General features: G+C 39.6%; 1 protein-coding gene across 7 annotated transcripts in view; it reads right to left on the bottom strand.

The window, feature by feature from the left end:
• Spats2l (spermatogenesis associated serine rich 2 like) overlaps positions 1-21,697 on the bottom strand; it is a 160,910-nt gene that overhangs the window by 3,138 nt on the left and 136,075 nt on the right. For all 7 annotated transcript variants that reach the window (XM_074071347.1, XM_074071348.1, XM_074071349.1 and 4 more), the window contains 4 exons: positions 13,345-13,403; positions 5,742-5,851; positions 3,114-3,216; positions 292-512 (listed from right to left, as the gene is read on the bottom strand). In XM_074071347.1, the coding sequence (XP_073927448.1) occupies positions 292-512; positions 3,114-3,216; positions 5,742-5,851; positions 13,345-13,403 (493 nt within the window). The remainder of the gene's footprint in view (positions 1-291; positions 513-3,113; positions 3,217-5,741; positions 5,852-13,344; positions 13,404-21,697) is intronic.

The raw sequence follows: 21,697 nt of genomic DNA, 5'->3' as shown, positions 1-21,697 counted from the left end.
GATGGTGACAACCAAGGTTATGAGAAGAACCATCTCATTTAGGTGGACCTGCTCATATGGTTAGGAGTGTCTACAGGTCACCTCCTCTGCATGGGAAAAACCTATGAAGCATGGACTGGATGGACCAGGGGAGTCGTGCCACGCCAGGAAGTGCTGCTGGTGCTGGAGTGAGCCCGGGCTCGACCCCAGGATGCTCAGTGGCTAGCAGCTGTTCTCTTCTTCCCTGGCATCGCACACCAGTATCTACAGTACCCCGACAGGCAGCACCAGGAGGCCTCCCAGGTGGCTTACCTGCTTGTTGGTGGGCATGGCCTGGTGAGAGGAGTCCCCAGTGCTGGGAAGATTGCTCGCCATTTTTGGGTTTGCTGCTTTCCCATCAGAGGGCTTGTTGTGATTGGATGATTTTCGGACAAAGTTACTCTGTTTCCCAGAGGTTGTGGCATGAGCATTCAGCAGAGGCAGCAGGTTGCTGCAGGGAGTTCTTGAGGAATAGTTGTTCTTTGGATGTGTGACTGCAATAGGAGGGCTTGGTGTTAAGGATTGCGCTAGGAGCACTGCTGCCTGGATGGCCCACCAGGAGTTAGCAGGAGTTCTATACAAACACTACTTTTTTGAAAGATATCATTGTAGAAATAACACATTATCTGAGCACTTAAATATTATTCTTTAGTTCAAGAACCACCAAGGGAAGAGAGATAATGAAACCTTGAGTTTCCCTTTCTGGCCTTTCTGACTGCAATGCATTCTGCCTCTTAGATTCTCCATTCTTGCTGCCCTTGTCAGATTACAAGAGCAGCTGGAATTGCAGGTGCACAGAATGGTGGAGAGGTGCACAAACATTTGGGCTCTTCTGAGGACATGGGACTGGGGGGTGTTGGGTGGGGGTTAAGAAATTTTGTCCTTCTGGGTCATACATATCTCCGACTAGAGGGTCAGGCCTGCTAGCCCTTAGGGGGCTGCATCTTTCATATTCTGTTAGAGCTGCACTATCTGGCCTTTTATCAACCCCAATAACTGCAGATCTGCACCATTTCCAATGTGACAGGCAAAGCAGGCTGATGAGGCAGACCCTAACAGGCTTAGGCTCAGGCTCAGGGCTTAGGCAGATTGTTCAACATTTATTATTGCCATTTCTGCTGTTTGCAAAGTGGTGGTTTTTGATGGGATGATTTCTATGTGATTATGCTGGGCGGGGGCCAGAGGGAATCAATTCAAGGATAAAACCATGACTTCCCTCTCACAGCTCACCAAGATTTGACTGCCCAACTGGACTGTAAGATCTTTCTCTGAATCTTAAAATTGTCTCCAATTTTTAAAAGCAATTTTCTCTGCTCCCTTTGTTAGATCAGATTTAATCCCAGGGTTTTGTGAAAGGATATGGAGTGACTAGTAGGGATCACAGAACATTAGAAGTAGAAAGGACGGGGACATATCTCTGTCCCTTCATTTTGTAAGTAAGATGTGATAGTGATCTGGGGCTGTTCAAACACAACTCTTGTTTTCACCAGATTCAGCTGCAATGTAGGGGGGGGGAGTCATTATTTTCTGTAGCTCATAAACTACTACTTCTGATTCAGTAGCTGTAGGCCCTCAATGTGCCCTCAACAAACCCAAAAAGGAAGAGGCCTTGTGAGGATTACTGTCTCAGACAGCTCAGGATGTCTTTCATAAGGACACTTGTAATTTGGTAAGTAAGGGGTGGTTTCTCCCACTAGATGGGTCTGGGAAGAAATCAGGTGAAGCAGCACTTCCCACCCCACCTGAGATCAGTGACAGACTCACTCAGTATTAGTGTCTTGCTCATCATCGGGACGGAAGTGGAAACTAAGATAGGCAGTTGCACTTCCAACTGTGAACCAGACTTGCTTTTTTAGAGATAAAAGTTGGGGATGGAGAATGGCAATAGGTAGATTCTTTCATAGGGAGGCAGAATATAAGGAAAAAAGTCATTAAAAAGAAGTGTAGTCTAGAGCTGTGGGTGTGGCTCAAGTGGTGGAGTGCTTTCCTAGCAGGTGTGAAGCCCTGAATTCAAACTCCAACACCCCCTGCCACACACACACACACAAAGTGAGTAAGAAAAAATGCTCACAGTATTGGTGTTTTAATGGTGAAAAACTGGAAGCAACTTAAATGCCACAAAGGACTTGTTACATCAATAGTATTAAATAAATGATCAGTTAAATATATTGACATGGAAAATGTTTACTATCTATTTGTGAAGTGATAAAAGTCTTGTGCTATACATGTATGTAGTATGGCACAATTAATTATAAAAGACAGAAAATATGTGCATAAAAAGTATAAAGGATACCAAGGTAACAGCATGTTCTATTTAATATAGTTTGGTAATTTTTATATCAAGCTTATAGTTCTTGTACTTAAGAGAAAAAAATTTCTGCTTTGAAAAAAAAATGCAGTCAAATCTCATTTTTTTCAGCTGATAAGGCTGTAGATTGTCTCTGTCCCTCACTTACCCTTTTTCCTCCTTGTGGCTGTCCTCAAAGCCACATTAGAGCACATTTCTACCTCCTCTTGTGGGTGGGCTGAAGTAGGGGAAAAAAGAAGCAGCCAATTTTGTTGTACATTAGCTGCTCTAATTAAAGCTTAATCGGGAACAAGACTAAAGCTAATGGCTGAAGTGAAGTCTTTCATTATCTGCAGGCTTCACTCAGCAGAGAACCAGGGTGCAGGCGGGGAGCTCAGGGCCTGCAGAACAGCACACAGGACAGCTGGGCCTTGCAAACAATAGCTGACTGTTTTCCAACTGATGAGAAAGACTCACATGGAATAGTCTGTAGAACTAGGGCTCATTGAAATCAGAGGAGCAGTTATCTGGCAATGCTCAGGCAAAGTTTGCAAAAGGCATAAACCAGTTGACCTGTTCTGTTCCGCTTAATAAATCCTGGGGATTTACTGATGGGCAGTGGCATTTGAAGAGTCTAAGTTCAAATCTTGACATTTCTAGTGACTTTTGTTGTGACCTCAGATCATTAAATCTCTTTAGACCTCATTTTAACCCGCTGGGGGACTGCACACCTGACATTTCTGACACCAACTCCAAATAGCACCAAGCTTATTCACACAGAATTATTTAGCAAGTATGCAAAACTCACTTTCTCCGCAGAGCATGATTTGGGCCTTCAACTGTTCAATGTCACAGGAGAATCGGGCAGCCTTCCCAAGTTCTTCATCATATTTACGCTCGCTGACAAAGTGCTGAAGGAAAGAGAAGTAAAGCTGGAGCCCTACAATCACAGAAATGACCGAGATACCTGCAGATTCATTCACTCTGTTCTTTCAGTGCCCACTGAAAGTGCTGTCTGAGTGGAGATTTGTCACTGTGAGGCTCCATCAAGTCAGTTTTGATTCTGACCTGCCTGACCATGATCTTCTTATTCTGAGAATATGTATGGGTCTTGTTTAGCCTCTGCCTAGGCTTAGGCAAAACTGTGGTGAGGAAAAATGTATGTCTGGACTTATCTATTTAATCTTTAGCACTCCTTGCTAGAACAATTTTCTGAGTTGTCTTCCAGCAGGGGCTGCCTAGTTTGGCCATCAGCCTGGTAAGCTATTAATGGTCAAGAGAAAACATGTCATCCTTTCTAGATATCCATCTTTATTTTAGTAGGGAACCAGGAAGTCCAGAAATCCTTTAGTGTGTAGAAGACATAATCTTCAATGGTTGAATTTCAAGTGCTGTTATAAGAAGTGGAAAAGAGATTACTTTTCAATTCATTTAAAATTAAGATCTATGTATAGATGACAGAGTGTGAAATAAAGAAATAACTATGACTCAGTCCCTCCTCGAGTTTACCAGGGAGTTTACCACATGGCAAGGGAAAGAGATACCATTAAATACAAGGTAGAATGTGGTTGATGCTTTAGGAATATAAAAGAGGAAGAAATTATCTCCTACTGAGGGGAATGGGAAGAAAGTTATGTAAGAGGGAACATCTGAGCTGGAACATTAAAAAAAATTCTTGAACATGTACCAGACCCTGACCAAATTCTTAACAGATAATTTCGTTTTCATCTGATCACATTATTATGAAGTGAGTACTATTATTATCTCTATTTTATAGATCGGGGAACAGAGGTTCTAAGAATCTAAGACAATATATAATTTATCCAAGTCACAGAAGTAGAAAATTTTGGAGCTGGACTGTTTCATTCCAAAGCATGTGCCACTAACCATTTTATGATGAGTAAGATTTTGACAGGCAGAAATGAAACTTGGAAGAGGAATTGATTTTAATAGATCAGAAAACTGCAATTTCCTGTCCTCACTTGATGTTCTAGCAAGCTGGGGTTTTGGTCAGGGTGATGTAGCTTAGTTGTGGGTTGTACTCTGAGGGGAGGGAGATCATACTGGGGGAAACCAGATCTGCTTTGGGAGTATACATCTGGATTTAGGCTGGAGAGACTGGAGGGAGAACGTGTGAGCAGAAAGACTCGTTAGGAGATCATTGCAGTTGGCTGGGTAGGAGGCACAAAGGCCAGAACAGAGAAGGTGAGAAGGGAAACACCTCTAGATCTCTTGGTACCCATCCAGTTCCCCATAAGCTCTCTTTCATGGCTAACCAGGATGGAGGAGACTAAAAAGTCATTTGTCATTTTCTGCCATACCAGCCAGTTTCATATCCCAATGGACAGACACGCTTTTAAAGCTAGCAGCAACTATGTCTTGAAAGTAATCTAGTTTCCTAGAAGTGGATAAGAAGCTGAGATGTATGTGTATGTGTGTGCACATATATGTGTGTTTGTTTATGTGTGTTCAGTATATTGGGTGAAAAAGAGAAGAGGAATTTATAAATTTCATCTTCTTATTTTGTTGTAAATATTTGTTCTTGCCTTCCTGGTAACCATTTCCCCTTCTGGCAACTGTACCCCAATGCTGTTTAGAAGATTCACAGTCTTGGTGGGTCTATAAATCAAGGTGCCACATCCTCTCTTGTGTGTGACCCAAGTGGAGGACAATCAGAGCTTCCTCTTAGGGATCTGAATCTGGTAGAATGGTCTAAGAGTTAATGACTTTTGGAGATCACTCATTCCTGTGGTGCTCTGAAGAGAGGGTCTAAGAATTATTGCTTCCTACTTTACTGGAGCCACTCAGGGGTTCCTGCCTAGTTCTAGACCTATGTCTGCAAAGCATACTCTGCTCTGGTGCCCTACACTCAACATTCTTTCAAATTCTACTTGCTTTTGAGGTTCACTAGGGTCAATTTCTATTGCTTGCAGCAGTGGAAGAAATAATAAATACACATTCGTGGGTAGTAATACTAAGAACAAAAAGGCAATTAAGCTAGAAAAAGATAAAGGAAAAATGTGTCCACGGACTGCATGCTTTATAATCCTTATTGTTACACTACATTCCTATGTAGGATGTGTTCACATGAGTGTATATTTATAAACACATATAAATTACATAGCCTGGAAATAATATTGTCCATCCCAGCTATAAATCATGACTGAGTACACTTTATCTGGGCCAGTCCCTACTGATTAAGAAAAGAGCTTGCACCTCTCCTTTGTAATAATATATCCCTTCAAACAATATTATACTTAAATACAGTAAGATTAGGTGGTACTTTACACTTCTGTATTTTGAATTTCTAGCCTGTAAAAGAGAGTATGCTGTATGGTGTTAGACCCTCAGGGAGCAGTAGTCTGGGGATACAAATCAAACATAATGGGGACCAGATCTCTGATGCAGGGTTTGGGCTGGGGTGTTCAGAACTGACCTTTATTTCTGCCCTGAGTTCAGCCAGCTGCATTTCTGCCATCTGACTGGCTAGATCAGTAAGTCTCTTTAGTTCTTCAGCTTTCTTCTGACGGGCAGTCAGGATTTCCACTGCCAAATAAGAAGGAATGATGCATTAGGGCCAGAGATTCAAACATAGTACATGACCAGATTTCTTGGGATCAGTTTTCCCTGTAGGGACTGATGGCTTTGTTGGACCGTGTTCTGAGTTGGTTATGGAGGCATGTTCACCCTTAGTGCTCGTTATCAGCAACACTTTTCTTTGTGTCCTTATTCCTCATTCCCCAAACAAAACACGGTCCCTTTTGATTCACTGTACATCCATGTTCCTCTTATTCATTTCTGCCACTGGAATCTGGCCTCATTTGCTTAATTTGGAGTTTTCAATGTGTGAGTTATTCTGAACAACTATCTCTGAAAAAAGATATGTATTACAATTTTGTTGAATGACATTGCAACGATAGGAAGTCTACTAAGCAACACCCATTCTTCTGTATGTGCTGTACCATTAAATTCTAGCAAAATCAGACCTTCTAATTTGAACATATTCACATAAGGCAACTAGCTGTGTTATTAGAATATGACACAAAAGTTTTACTTTATTAGCTTTTTATAAGCTTAAAAATCCTTCTGCTTTTGATGTTCTGCAGATATATTTCCATTTTGCAAAAAAGAGAGAAGATCCAGTCCAGAGTGTCTCGTGTCTTTGTTCTAAGTGTCCCCAGTGGAAAAATTTCAAGGTTGAATCAAGCCAGCTGGAACTGGATTTGTGTGCACTCTTTAGCACCTGCACATGTAGAGAATATGCCAGGGAGTTCTTTGGTACCACATTTCCATATCTCTGTCAGTTGAATTAAAGGTTCAGGTAGATGTAGTAGCCCACAGGTTAACTTGTATGTATGTATTTCTTAAAGGATATGGAACACAGAAGCAATAAATATACACACAGGGTGTGATTTAAATATGAAGTCTGACCTTTCAATAGATTCATCATTTATGAATTTCCTTCGTATTTCTTTTGGACAAGCATTTCGAGTTCTAAGAAAATAGCACCCCATCTGAGAATGACATGCATGCTGGGCTCAGATTCCATTCCTGGCTAAGCAAGGATAAGCTGCTTTATTAGGCCAGATTCACAGTACACACACAGAGGCAGAGAATGTGATTTTGTTGTGTTTTGTTTTTGAGACAGTCTTCTATAAATATAGCTGAGGCTGACCTCAAACTTTCGATCCTCCTGCCATAGCCTCCTTATTGCTAGGATGAGAGGCATGTACCATCATGTCTTTCCAAGCAATGATTTCTGATTTCAAGAGTCTTTAATATATAAAATGTCTAACAAAATCATTTCAAAAATAAAAAAGTACAGAATTAAAGAACTGAGATTTGTTGCAAATGAAATCTTTAGATAAAGAGACATTATCTTTTTATACTAATATCAATGTTGAAAAGTTAGTAAAATACCTCATAAAGCCTAATAACCTGCAAACTGCAGTAGCTTGGTTATTTATCTGGAGCTCCCCTGCCCCACATTTATAATACCACATAGCTGGACGGACTGATCTATACCTAATGTCTTTCAGAATACAGAAGAGCTTGTGTGGATAACATGAGAGAAAGGAATTTTCATCTGAACATAGATAATGCATTACTGAATGATGTTTTAAGTTATCCAGTTGGACCAGAGATCACAAAAAGGTGGCCCACTATCATTTTGTGCCAGAGTACATGTTTAGTTTGGCTTACCTATTACTTTTACAATTAGGTGGCCACATTTAAAAATCAGGAAATTTCATTTAAAAAGGTGTCTAGTAATTCTTATAATAGTAGATTTTTGGCCACAGTTGCCCAGCATTCCCATGTGTCAATAATTGGCTAAAGTTGAGGAGCCACTGCTTTTTCTAGATGCAGTGTGATGCCCAGAGTACCACCCCCACCCCCGACCTGCTGCTTGTATGCTTGTATACTTCTTCAGTCATTTGTGGGACTATAATGTAAACTGAACTATGTAGTTGTTTGTGTCCATGGTACCCAGTGCCTGGTCCACAGAGGTACTCAGTATACTTGCTGAATTAAGGATTTTGGAAATGAATTAATTCACTACTTGAAAGAAGGACTGAAATGTCTCCTTTTTAGGGGCCGCTCATGAATGTCTATGACCTATACTGTTAATTGGTTATTTATTTGTTTGCCATTATAATTCAACATATGTATGGGATAAAGTCTGTGGCATGTGAAAGGATTCTTGAGTAAAAATAGGAAATGAGATATTTTTCTCTTGCAAAGTAGTATAAAAAATAAATTCTGAAGACCCAGACTTGACGAGCAGTTAGTAAAGGGGTCAGCAGATCCTGAGTGACTATACAGCTAAGCATCTGACTTTTCTTAATGGATCGTTTGTGGGACTGTTGACAATTAGGGGTCATTGTTCTTTTTGATTATGTAGAACTTGGCCATTCACACCAAACAGAAGATCTTGTAGAAATAGATATAAATGGGCCCTAAAATGGGAATGCAGGTGCAAGATCACCAATAAGTTCTGAGTTTAAACTCATGCAAATGTGCATGAAAATGAATACTTTGCATCAGCAAGTGTTCGGATGCGTTTTTACGTATAGTCTCATTATCATTTCAGAGCTTTTCACTGTGACAAAAATGCCGTAAAAGTTCAGTTCTAAAGCTAACATTCTTTAGGGGCAAACATTTTCACCTCAAATGCATCACATCAATCACAGAAACAGAAAGAAAAAACAAAAACATATCAGATCTTAAGATTCATTGATCCTGTAATTTAGGATAGAATAGTAGGTATGTTTTCAAAGCACCATCCTTTCGGAAATCTGCAGAGGGAGACAGTTCCATAAACCTTAGGTTTTCACTGCATGTAGGACTTAATGTTATTTATGCACTTTTATAAACAGTATCTGGCATGCTGAAATTCATTTTCTCAGTAAGATTTATAAATTACTTTAGGCTTTGGAACACATTGGAAGCTTGGCTCATATCACTTGAACCATGGAAAATCTTAAGCCTTCTTCAGTAATACTTGTCAACAAGTATACTCAGAATCCTGGGGGCCAGGTGTCAGAGCACAAGTGGCTCTTCAAGTACAAAGATTCTTTGAAATCCTTTTGCTCCTTAAAAAATTCTTGTGAATTTGGCATTTTACTTCATAATATGTTTGTGTTTCTGTTAATACAAAGTATGTTTTCTTCTCATATCTTTAGTAAACTTTATCCTCCAGTAACATGCTGGTGCAGGCCTCTAGTTTCCTGTGTAGGCAGATGAAGTCTGAGGCCCCAGCTTTACAACATATTAGTTTCTTCATCTGTAAAATGCAGTAATTGTCTATATCCCATAGGGTTACTGTGCAACCAACAGAAGAACATTTGTGAGGGCATTTATTATACTATACTCATTCTAAGTCTAGAACATACTGCCTTATTTTTACAATTGGATTAGTGTTCATTAATAATGGATGTCTTTGTCTACAGACATGAAATTGATTATAATAATTCATTTAACAAATATGTATGAGGTACCAACAGTTTGCTCAGTGTTGTGTTAGGTTCCATGCAGGACTTAATAACTAGGGAAATATATAGAAAATGGGAAATGGGAAAAATACTTGAGATCGTAGATAAGCAAGTTTAAAATGGTGGCTATAGTGACAGTTCTGTACTTAATGGGGGCACTTACTTCAATGATTCCTTCTATCTTTGGAGAAGACATATGGTTGACACAGTTATGTCACCTGAGACAAGCAGCATAACCCACTGGGCCTCCCTTTCTACTATCATATGAAGTATTTACTAATGAGAGCTTTTCTCATTGTGCACACATGAGTGAATTTTTTCATTTTATCTTTACAGTAACTCTTTGAAATAGACACTATTCTTATTCCCCCTTCTCTGATACGGAACCTCAGAATTCGAGAAATGAACAAAATGATTCAAGGTCACATAGCTAGTGAGTAGAGGCTTGTTTGGACTCAGTTCTGTCTATCTCCAGAGCATGCAAACTGGCTTGCCCAGGGCTTTGGGTAGTTCTAAAACCAAGACCTGAAGCACCAATTACTGAAGTTAGGTGAACCTTGTCAGCCAATCCAGAAGTTTCAGCTCACTGAAGGTTCAGTGAGTGCAGGCTCCACAGATAATCTGTTTGCTGTTTGCCCTGCTCTCTAACAGTGCTTAGTGTCTAAGGAAGCACATAGTGAAAGTTTATTGATTGAGGAAGTTTTAAAAACTGCCGTGCTCCTAATGCCACAGGTATTGGCAAATAACATTATTGTTCCAAGAAGGAAAAATGAATGTGTAAAATCTGAGGTCTTTGGTGAACCTTTGAGAAAGTGATGTGCTAGTGACTTTCTATTTGGTTCCAGAGAACCATTTGTGTGTGTTGATTGTTAGCATTTTTATCAATCAGGCATGACACTGAAATAAGCTACACCTAGGTATAGGAAACCACAAGTCATGTTTCTAGTCTACTTTTACTGAAGAAATCAATGGATTTCAGAAGAATAAAATAATTTTACAACCAGAGGGGCTGCATAAGTACCTAAATATTCTACAGTTTCACCCTGGATCACGTTCATTTCATTTTACAAAACTTGCTGTGTTATAGAACTAAAATTTTATTTTAAATTATTTAGAAAATTGTGTAATAAAAATAATGATAGCTATTTTTCATAAAATGACAAACTATAGGTAAGGTTCAGAGCAGAAAAATACAAGTCTGACAATTTTTGTGCAAAGAAAGACACTGAAGTCAAAGGAAAAGAGACTTAGCTGAAACCTGGTTGTGGGGCAGACTCCCCATTTAGCTAATTCACAAGATAAAATTTAGGTAAGGATGAAGAATTCAGAATGTTCAGGAGACTGGTGGAATGGCTCAAGTGGTACAGTGCCTGCTTAGAATGTCCAGGAGACAATTATAAAATGAAATAGTAGCTGAAAAATACGGTCTTAGGGGTCCCACTCACAGCAGAATGATCTTGGTAAGAGAGGCTCAGCCTGCCCACTTGTGGCTTGATGCTGAATCTGAATAATCATGTCTTCACTGAATTTCTAACCCACGAATCTCAGCAGGTGTAAGATGGCAAATCTGATTTGCTACTCATTGAGTAACTTTACACTGTTGAAAGGTTTCAACATAAGCATAAAGAAAATAAATCAAACTCAGAATGTTAATAGTTTATGTCAAATTTAGGAAAAGTTTTGCAATGACTGGGATTATGTGTTCATTACTTAAAGAGAGAATTTGGTACATTAAGCAATCTAACTTGCAATTTCAACTTAAGACATGGAGTCAATTTTCTTTTGCAATTTTAAATTGGCAGGTGTCGGCATATTTGCTGAAGTTCATAAACAGAATTGAGGTGTTTTAAGAAAAATTTGGGGCTGGCGAAGTGGCTCTAGTGATAGAACACCTGCACAGCAAGCATGAGGCCCTGAGTTCAAGCCCCAGTACCACATTAAAAAAGAAAAAAGAAAAATTCATTTAGTACTTCTTTAAATTTAAATTACTAATGTTGCTTAAAAGCTCAGAATATTTTGCTTGTTAGGTGTGTGAGATTACCTTGTCAGGCACATAAAGTACTTGAGAAGAGTCAAATATTAAAAAATATATGAAAATATATATAAAATTCAAAATATTGAGAGGGAATTTAAGTAATTAGCTTTCAAATGGGACTAATATTTTTAAAGTTTCATGTTTAATTTGGTCATGAATTCATAAACACAGAGTATTTTGTAACTAATAGCCTTCCTTGTTTTGGGTGAGATTGCCAACATGTTTCTGAGAGAAGCATGAGGACCACAGACTCTCAGGGAAAATCTGGCTGAAGTGCCTGTCAGGCCTGAGTACAGACAGTGACAAACCCCAACATCTGCATGCTGCCATAGGTTTACATTGGAAGAATACACATGACCAACACTGACCGAGCTAATACTTTACTAGACGAAAGAGGTGAGCACTGGCTGGCTCCCTCAGAGATCTGAGGATGGGCATGTAGGTCACCCAGGAGCTGTGAAGGTAATGATCAGGAAGTAGGAACCCTGTGCCTTCTGGGAAGGGGAACTGGGGCCTAAGGAGGAGAAGGAAGAGAAGTGGGTCTCCCCTTCCCACGGACAGCACATCCTGAATGTGCCTCCAGCTTTGGCTCAGCCACAGCAGCCCTGGAACAGAATGCCTAGAGATGGAAAGGACCGCAAACCCTAGGAACTGCCATCTCCATAACCCTGTCCTGCTGTGACTTGTGGAGAAGGCTTTGCGACTAAGGATTTAAAAACAGAACAGGGGTATAGCACTGCCTAACAATGATGAGGCCCTGAGTTCAAACCCCAGTTCCACCAAAAATAAAGAAACAAAAAGAACTGGTATTTGTAGGGTTTTTTTTGTTTTGTTTTGGTGGTGCTGGGGTTTGGGCTCAGGGCCTCACACTTGCTAGGCAGGTGGTCTACCACTTGGGCCACTCTGCCAGCCCACAAATATGTATTTGAAAAAGGAACATTCTTCCTGTAAATTGCCTTGTTATTATGAGAATATATTAGCACAAACATATATTGTATACAAACCAAACAATGGTAACAAGAGAATAGGTATTTCTGTGTCATACACAGAAGTCACATGCCTATGCAGGACTATGGTTCTCAAGTAGGGACTGTATCCCCAGTGCAGCGTGAGCTCAGATTCACCAGAAATGAGAGGTGCCATCTATCCTGACTTAGCAAATACCTCATATCCACGATCACCCTCTAGGCTTTCTCCTTGAGACCATGACAGACAGTGGGACAGATCCTGACTCTCTCCCAAGCTAGACAAGCCTCAAAGTTCTAACATGCATTGGAAATGACACGTGATACAGAACTTATTTGTCACTTTTGATTTAACCCAGCTCCCACATCCCTACCTCAGCAACAGAAATGAGGCTGGAAGTCCAAGAAGGACTGTTGAATTAGTCAGGGTTCTCTAAGGAACAGAAGGAACGCATACACATACGTATATACTTATAAAAGGGGATTTCTGAAAGCTGGGTGTGTATGTCTGTAATCCCACCATTTGGGAGGCCAAGGAAGGAATATTCCAAGTTTGAACACAGCCTAGCAAGACCTTGCAAATGGGGCTAATTTTAAGGGGGATTTAATTTGATAAACTTGAGTTAATTGAACCTAAAAAGCCATAACGGAAAAGAATTGTATAAATAATGTAGTAAAATTATTGTTATAAATTGTTAAGTTATTCATACTAACTTCATTGTCATTTTGAATCTAATAAATCAAAGTTCTTTATATGCAGAAAAGTCCATTTCAACTTTAAAGAACTTACCTGATGCCTCTTATTTGCTCAGTCAGTACACTGCCATACACTCAATGCTACAGAGATTGTTGCAGGTCTGTCCTTTTGCCAGAGGATGTAACAGATTTCCAGGGGATAGGTGACTTGTCTTAAGATTATGAAGCAAGTGAGCCAAGATTTCAGTATCAATTTTAGGACCCTTCTCAGAACCAATGTCATTGTCAATGTGACCTATGGATTGCTTCTGGCTGAGAGACATCTTACCAAATAGTCATATATCTACTTACTGGCTTCTTCTTTAACTTTGTCCATTTCTGCCATTAATGAAACTTCTTTATCAATGATGCTAGGGAAAAACAAAAACAAAAGCAAAAAAAATGGTTAGTCAAATATAAGCTTTTAATAAGCACTGGAAGTAAAAGAAAAATTATTTTCATTAAACAAAATACAAAATTACCCTAAATATTTCTATGCTATAATGCCAGTAGCACTCTGTTTCTCCAAAATTGAGGCGACATGGAAAGGATGTTCCCAAGGATTACATAGTGACATCTGCTGATTAAGTCATTGTCAACACATCTAAAATGAAAGTCAGGCTTTCAGAATTATGCTGCTTTGGATTTAAATCTGGGTGTAGTTTTCTGCTATGCATTCCAAAGTTCCAAAATAATAGAGTAAGTATTTCAAAAGCTGGCACTTAGGTCATCAAGGACTGCAGTTCCCAAAAAAATGTCTGTGTGCGCCACTCTCCAAAATTCTGCCTGTGAGGAAGTGAAGTGGGCCCAATTTTCTTGCAGACAGTCTTGGGACTATTGTTTGACAAATATGATCCAGATCAATCCATTTGCATACTCTACAATATGAGTCTATACCTTTCTCATTCTTCCAAATAAGCAAGTCCAGGTTCTAATGAACTTCCCATTATAGTTCATTTATTTCTTTGTTAGTCTTCGAGAAGGTATCTGAATAAAGTTATTATCATTCCAAGTTTGTTTCTCTCTTAGACCAGTCCCTTATCTCCTTGTTCCCTTAACCCAAACCAACAACTCATTCCTTCTAGATCCCTTTTCTGATTTCTATGTCTACAAGCATAGATGTCAGATGTTCTTCTTATTTTCATTTGGACCACAAATACTTCAATATGTGTCTCTAAAACTTAGGGACTTTTGGGGACCATAACCATCTTCTTACTGTATCACCTAAAACATTAACAATAATTTAACATTGTCTAATATCTATATGGTATTCAAATTTCTCCAATTATCCTATAAATCTTTTTAAGTTTGCTTAAACTAGAATCTAAATAAGGCCTGTTCATCACAACTGGATGACTGTCTCTTAAATGTGTTTTAACCTATCAGTTCACTCTTTGTCTGTTTTTTTCATCCCCTTTGCAATTTATTTGAAGAACCAGGTTATTTGTCCTGAGAGCTGTCCAATCTGAATGTTGCTAATTACATCTCCATGATATTGCTCAACCCATTCTTTTTGTATTTCCTATAAATTTGTTATTAGATATAGACATTTGATGAGATTCAGGTTTGATTTTTTTCAGACAAAATACTTTATAAATGTTTTGTGTCTTTATATCTGTGCTGATGGAATTATACAACATAAAGTATTCCTGCTGAAAAAAATCAAATTTGAGTCTCTTCAAGGTTCTACATCTAATTACTTATAATAGTTTATTTATTATAAATATAAAGGGCATCTCTCTTTTTAATGATATTGGCAGTCATTGATGATCACTGCCTAGATTAATGGGGTTTGCTAAGTTGTAGTCCATGTTCTATTATTCCTTCTTCATTTATTTATTGGAATTATTCCATGAAGAGAAACTTTCCTTTACCAAATATCTGGTTTTCATGAAGTATAGTTTGTATGGCAGGATAAATGTTTAATTCCTCCTTTTATTTATCAGTTTTTAAAAAGATAGTCGGTTCCTCAGTATCCTCCAAAGTGATCAATGAGATTTTTTGCTTGTTTGTATAGTTTAATGAACTCATATTCAATGTGCTTCAGTTACCATCCTGTCATAATTCAGATCAGCCGTACTTTTCAAATTTAAGGTGTATTGAAAATATATTTCTACTTAAGAATTTTTCAATATTTGTCAAAGAAGTGGTTTCTGGGGTATATCTATAGCAGTTTGAGGCACTTCAATGATATAATGTAACCTAAACACTTAGAGAGTGATGATTTCCATCCAGGAAATCCTAGTGAAAAAGCTGATGTGTGCAGTGAGTGGCAAATTCTCCACAACTGGGCTCTGAGCCTAGTCTATCAACCACAGATAGCATCAGCTATCCCCCATGATGCTGGATAGGATCACTTTTGTGTAACCAATATATCAGGATACCTGTACCTGATTTATTGACATTATGAGGTATGATGTCTATGTGTTTTAAACACAGGAAGTGCATGACACTGAAAGTGTATTGTGAGAAGGAAGACTATATATCACCCTTGTTCCAATTTAGTTCCCTTCCTTGGAGGTCTTCCATGTTACAAGTTTCTTGTAATTCTTTTCCAAGTCCATTCATATACAAATCAGCATGTATTTGGCAATTGTATGAAGTGTTGGGCTGAGTCAACAGGCTTTGTGTTCCTGTGATTAGAAGCTTCGCTGTCAAGTTCACAAATGTAGCCATAATAGAGCTTTAGTTCTGTTTGTGGTTTTTTTTTTTTTTAAACCTTCTCAGAGAGGAAATTTCCCTTTTAGTTTAGGAAAACAAAGGCTAGTGGACAAGCTGTTAGGGAGACTAGGTGAGAACTTAAGAGATGTGAAGCCAGAAGCCCAAACTGCAAAAATATTAAGCTACTATGCCTGAAAACATGTTTTGAATTTTTATCCTCTACAGAAAGAGATGAGAGAAGATTCAGCAAGAAGGCTGGAAACTGGGAGGAATCCCCAGTGGTGGGGTGGGCTACAGAACCTCCAGGAGCCAGAATGTTTTCTCTGCCATGGTGAGGGAACTTTACCTTGCCCTTATCTTCACTATGCTTGGTATAGATGGTTTGAATGTGCATGGGTGCACGTACACATAAACTGAGGATGTGGTTGGGTTTCACAATATAAGGCTGGGCAGATGGGAAGAGGCAGAGCTTGAAGGCAGAGTGAGTGTGAGAATGTGAAATCTACCCTCACCTGCTGAACTGGCATAACTCTTGCAGAGGGCTCTGGATTTCCTCAGAACACAGAATAGGAGTCCAGGACAACTCACTTGGACATAAAGGCCAGGGGACCCCAACTGGCTTAATGTTGGAGCTACAGGTTATATACAATTTGAAGGTAACTTGTGCTGTATTTTTTCCACCAGTGGAATGCGACAAGGTTAAGGATATATATAGGAATAGCCACAGAGGAGGCTAGAAATGGGATAAGGGTAAAACATTCTTTTATTTATTGCCATGTGGCAGCCAAAGGTTTGGAGGCCACAAGTAGAACTATGGGTAAAAAAACAAGGAAGAAAGGAAATTGTCCTTTTATCCTTGTGGATCCTAAATTTTTTTTTTGCAAAAGCTGGGAAGAATGTGAGGACCAGCTGGTGGGGTGGCTCAAATGGTTGAGCACCTGACTAGTAAGCACGAGGCCCTGAGTTCATACCCCAGTCCTGCTCCCTCCCCCCACCAAAAAAATGTGACGATCCACAGGACTCACTAGAGAAACAGTGAAATACACCTAGTGAAGTTAAAAAATGGTGATGACAAGAAACAATTAGAATTAGAAGGCTTCTAAATAGAGTTTCCAGGTTTTGAGACATGGGCATCACACAACTAAGGGAAATACATTCATGCGACACAACACTGGCCTGTGTTCATATGTCCAGTGGATGGGAGAGGAGCAGACTGCAGTGGGAATGCCCCATGGGCTCCACACAGTCACTTTCTTCCTATCACCTAAGACCTCAAACAAGGTTTAGACCCTGATGGCTGGGAATACTTCAGATTGTGTGTTGGGCAGAGAGAAGGTGTGGGAAGAGGACTTTGCTAATTTACCAACTACAAGACCATGATGAGTTTTTTAAAAATTAATTTGTTAACTTAATTCTGTGCCCAGAGATTTTACAAGATGGACTTTGGGGTCATAAGACATGTCCCCAGGTGGAGCACATATTAAACAAAGCCAGATAGTCTAATAGTGGTTAGTGCAGACCTTCTGGGCTAGCAACAGGGGAATGAAGATTTATACAATAAATTGTTAATCTGCTTAATGCAGACACTGGGGATGTGAAAAAGCCTGAAGCTGGCATTAAACCATGCTTCCATTCCTTTGGGGATCTCAACAAAGGAAGAACATTCTCAGCCATCTTAGTAATTCAAGCACCGCTAACTATGTATGACTGGTTTCAAAACTCAAGTGCACAAAGTCAAGCCAAGGATCTCTGCTGAGTCAGGACCCTCCTCTGAACTGATGGACTGAAACATACCAAGCTCACAGGCCAGCCCGAGGCAGATAAACCCTACCGTCCCAGGAGACTCTCACCACCTTGGACTTGAGGTTCTTAGATTTTGCTTTCAAGGCAGTAGACTTGTGGAAGGAAAGTGGAGGTGGCAGATGAAGTAGTGCAGGCCAGCCTGTCCTTTGGCAGCTGTCAGACAGTGAGGACCCAGCATCACAACAAGCTGAGCCCCAGACTAAGAGAAGGGTCAAGGGGAAAGACCGTGTTTAAATCCTTCCAAATACCCACAGGGCTTGGATATCACATCCAGTTCTGTGAGTTCACCAGTGCTACTTGCAAGCCCTACTGAATCTTCAAAGTTAGAGGTACTGGGCAGAGACACATACTGAAGTGCTTGATGAACAACAGCTCTGCAGGCTGGATAAGGATCCAAGGGTATTTGGAAGAACCCTGGTATGGAGTTATCAGATGTGGAGGGAGGAGGAGGTCCTCTGAGAGGAATGACATCAGAGTTGATGAGTCACAGACTGTGTCACGGATCATAGTCTTACTGGGGAAGCAGAAAGGTCATGGTTGCTTTCGAGGTATTACTGTGTAGATAGAGATCAGTCTGCAGTTGTTTCAAAATGAGAGCTCATAAATAGCATTGAGTGCTGACTGCAGCTAGGCACATTCACAGTAGGTAGAGTGCCAGTGCCCTATTGAAATGATCTCATTTAAGCTTCATGGCATTCCAGGTGGTACAAGTCCTGTTCTCTCCTTGCCACAGGGCCTTGGCCTTGGCACATGTCCTTCTTTCGTGTTGAAGATAACCCTCCTCCTTATCTCCTCTGTTCATCTAATCAACTCTTCCTTCAAGTCTTTGCTTAATCACCGTCTTGCTCCGGAAAGCTGAGTTTTTAAAACCTGCTGTTCAACTTTATGATCTTAGACTATTACAAATTGTTCAATAAAAATTGCTTGATAGTGCTGAATTTAAGGGAAGACAACATACTCTTTTCTATGGCATAACAATGATGAAACTTCTTAACTGGCATACTGTAGTGCTTGCATATAAATTATGTTTATGCAAAAATCTATGTGACTTTGGTTATGGACGCAGTCTAATCAGTTAGGACATAAGCTTGAAGTATAACGATAGTCACCAAACACACATGGTTTGGCTCACAATCAAAATAGGTAGTTGGTGATTCTGCTTACAAATTGGGGTGGTTCAGTTGTTGAAATGTGTGCTCTTCCCACTAATTTGAAGTTCTAAGTATTGACTGCATTCGCTTTTCAATAAGGATCCTCTGTACTTGACAGAAATGTAGATCTTTTTAATTGGCTTCGACTTAAGACACACCAAGCATGTTCTACATAAACAGAGTGCAGATAAAACCGATGTTAATCTCATGAGTTTCAGACATGCCCTTTATCCTTCCAAAACCACATTTTCTTTTATCTAAACTGCTAGGATAGTAAAATTTTATTTTGTTCCCATAAAAAAGCTTTTATTATCAAAGCAATAAGTGTAAGGAGGAGATTACCATGGCAAAGAGTTTATGGTTTATTATACAGTTAATCGCAAAGATAAAGTGTCATTTTATAGAAATGTTCCCACTGTCTTGATTCCTTTCTATAGGGAACTAATAATAATAATAATAATAATAATAATAGTAAAATAATCAGAAAAGCTCTTTAGTACTTGTCTTTAAATTAGAGGACAGAGACATGGAGTGACAGAACTGCCTCTTTGGGGAGATTAGATAAATCATGTCAGACTTAGTGTTCTTCAAAAAATAAAGATGCTATGGTAGACAGGCAGCCACAGGACCTTCTGATGATAATCTGCTGGTGGACACTGAGGAATGAAAGCAGAATTTCAAAGGGAATTTAAATCAGTCTGTGACAATGGCTAGAGTTAAATTTATGCCATATAAAATTATGCCTGGTGCTTTTGCCTCACTGCAAAAATTTTTCTCACTGCAGTGAGAGAAATTGCCAGGGACCATCTGACCCTACCCAAGTTTGCTTCAGGAATTTCTTGTGGATTAAGTGCTTCTAGGGGAGTTCTTAACTCATCACTTGCCAAACAGAAAGAGCAGGCTGGAGTCACCAAGGAGACAGAGGCTAGCACAGGGCCTGGTAGGCTTAGAAGAACCTGTATGCCAGCCCTGCGCGTAATGGAGAAAGAGAAGGTGAAGTTGCTGGGGACAAAGGATTCTAATGAATGTTAAGGGAACATTTCAGCCTTAGGCTGTCATTTCTTTAGTAAGAACATTTCCCCACTCTGCTCTTTACTATTGCATGGAAGTAAGAATTGTGATGCCATCTGGGCTCCTGGTAGCTTAGCAGGGCCCAGAGGCCACTAGATGGGCCTGGAGCTGGGGGTCTCCGTGTGCCCTACACTAGCTAGTGCTAAAGGAAAAGGGGCCTCTGTTGCCCAAGAGCTTAGGTATCTGTGTGTCTTCCCTTGTGTGAAGGGATTGTGCCTACCAAGTGGAGAGTGGGAAAATGCCCTCTATATATCGCAGGCCTAATGTACTATTTCCATTGGTTCTGTTTCCAATCGAGTTCCCCAAGTATTCCAGTCCTTCTTGGGCCCAGGGGAAAATTAGTGAGGGGATTTCAGCTCACTTGTTCCTCAACTACCGCCGCTGCCAACAAAACCTCTTTCATGGCTGGGCGCCGGTGGCTCAATCCTGTAATCCTAGCTACTCAGGAGGCAGAGGATCACAGTTTGAAATCAGCCCTGGAAAATAGTTCCTGAGACCCTATCTTGAAAATACCTAACACAAAACGGGCTGATGGAGTGGCTCAAGGTGTAGCCCCTGAGTTCAAGCCCCAGTACTGCAAAAACAAAAACAAAAACAAAAACAAAAAACCTCTTTCATGTTTTGAAGGCCACAAATGCAGTAAGACCTCTATTCCCAGGATCACAGGACCAACAATTCTAACTGTAAAATAGCACCCATACTCTTGCATGTCTTCATTTTCTGGTTCTTCTTTTCTCCATTGAAAGGAAACTCTCTATCCTGTCCTCTCTCCTACACCTTGTATGCTGGTTACTGGTGTCACCACTCCTTTTTCCTTCACTTTCTACATCATTCTGTCCTCTGAAGTCTAGTAGAGAAATATCTCTCTGACTCTTCACTTCCACTGTCACTAACTTAACCCTGACCTCATTATTAAGTAGCTGGCTATGTTTATTTATTTTTTACTACATTGCTAGGACTCCTAGATCTGCCACCTTCCATTCTGCACATTTTTGCATTTATGGCTTTACAGCAACCTGAATTCTGTTCATCACTGGAAAAACATAATGGAAGTCCTTTTTTTCTGAATGGAGCAATTGTGACAAATTGATCTTTCTCAAATTTCACAGTGTTATTTAGTAAAGACACAAAAACCAACATACGTCTACAGTGTATAAACTAGAGTTGGGACACAACACTTTGTAAAGTTGCCCACTAATCGTGACTGTCATGGAAATAAAGTAACAGTGTTTCCAAGCATGAACCATGTTCAACATACAACAACATTCAAAATATCTCCTAACTCTCAAAAACTGCAGTCAACTTACCAATCAGGCGGAGCCTGTTTCATTTCTACACAAATACAATGTGCTAATATCTCTTAGTCTGCATATTTTATGTTGGAATCGTACAATGATTTGAAACCAGTTAGTGAATGTTTCATTGTACTGTCTGAGGTGCATTTTACAAATGAGGCACATGCAGATTTAACATAAAGACTAACTCCCAACACTTCTAAAATTCTGAGTTCCTCAAAAAGGACATAGTTAATTTAAATAAAACCCACAGGGACTCGTTTTTCTTTTTGGAATTTTTATAATGACAAAGACTTGGCAAATCCTATAAATCTACAAATCACACGACACCAAATGTGCAGCTGGAAAAAAGACTATATTCCTTATATACGTCCATATATGATTTTACATATGACTGTTTAATAGTAAAACTTATCTTTGTTAATTACTTCTTAGTTTGGTCTCTTTCTACAGAGATCACTAGTCAGAGGAAGTAACTTAGCTGTATTTCATTTTCAATAAAACTGATAGAATTTAGTCTCCCCCCCTCCACATACCCTTAAGGTTACACCTATGAGAAAGGAAAGCAAACTACTCTCTCTGTGGATGCTAATTGTCTTATAACGCAAGGGTGCCATTTAGAGAACTGAGAGAACATTCTTCTTTACATTTTCATTTCATGGTGGGGGGTACAGAAGGGACAGA

The sequence above is a fragment of the Castor canadensis genome, chromosome 4, assembly GCF_047511655.1.
Source record: "Castor canadensis chromosome 4, mCasCan1.hap1v2, whole genome shotgun sequence".
In the NCBI taxonomy this organism is placed as follows: domain Eukaryota; kingdom Metazoa; phylum Chordata; class Mammalia; order Rodentia; family Castoridae; genus Castor; species Castor canadensis.
The sequence above is the reverse complement of the archived record's forward strand: the minus strand, read 5'-3'. Positions and strand labels throughout refer to the sequence as shown.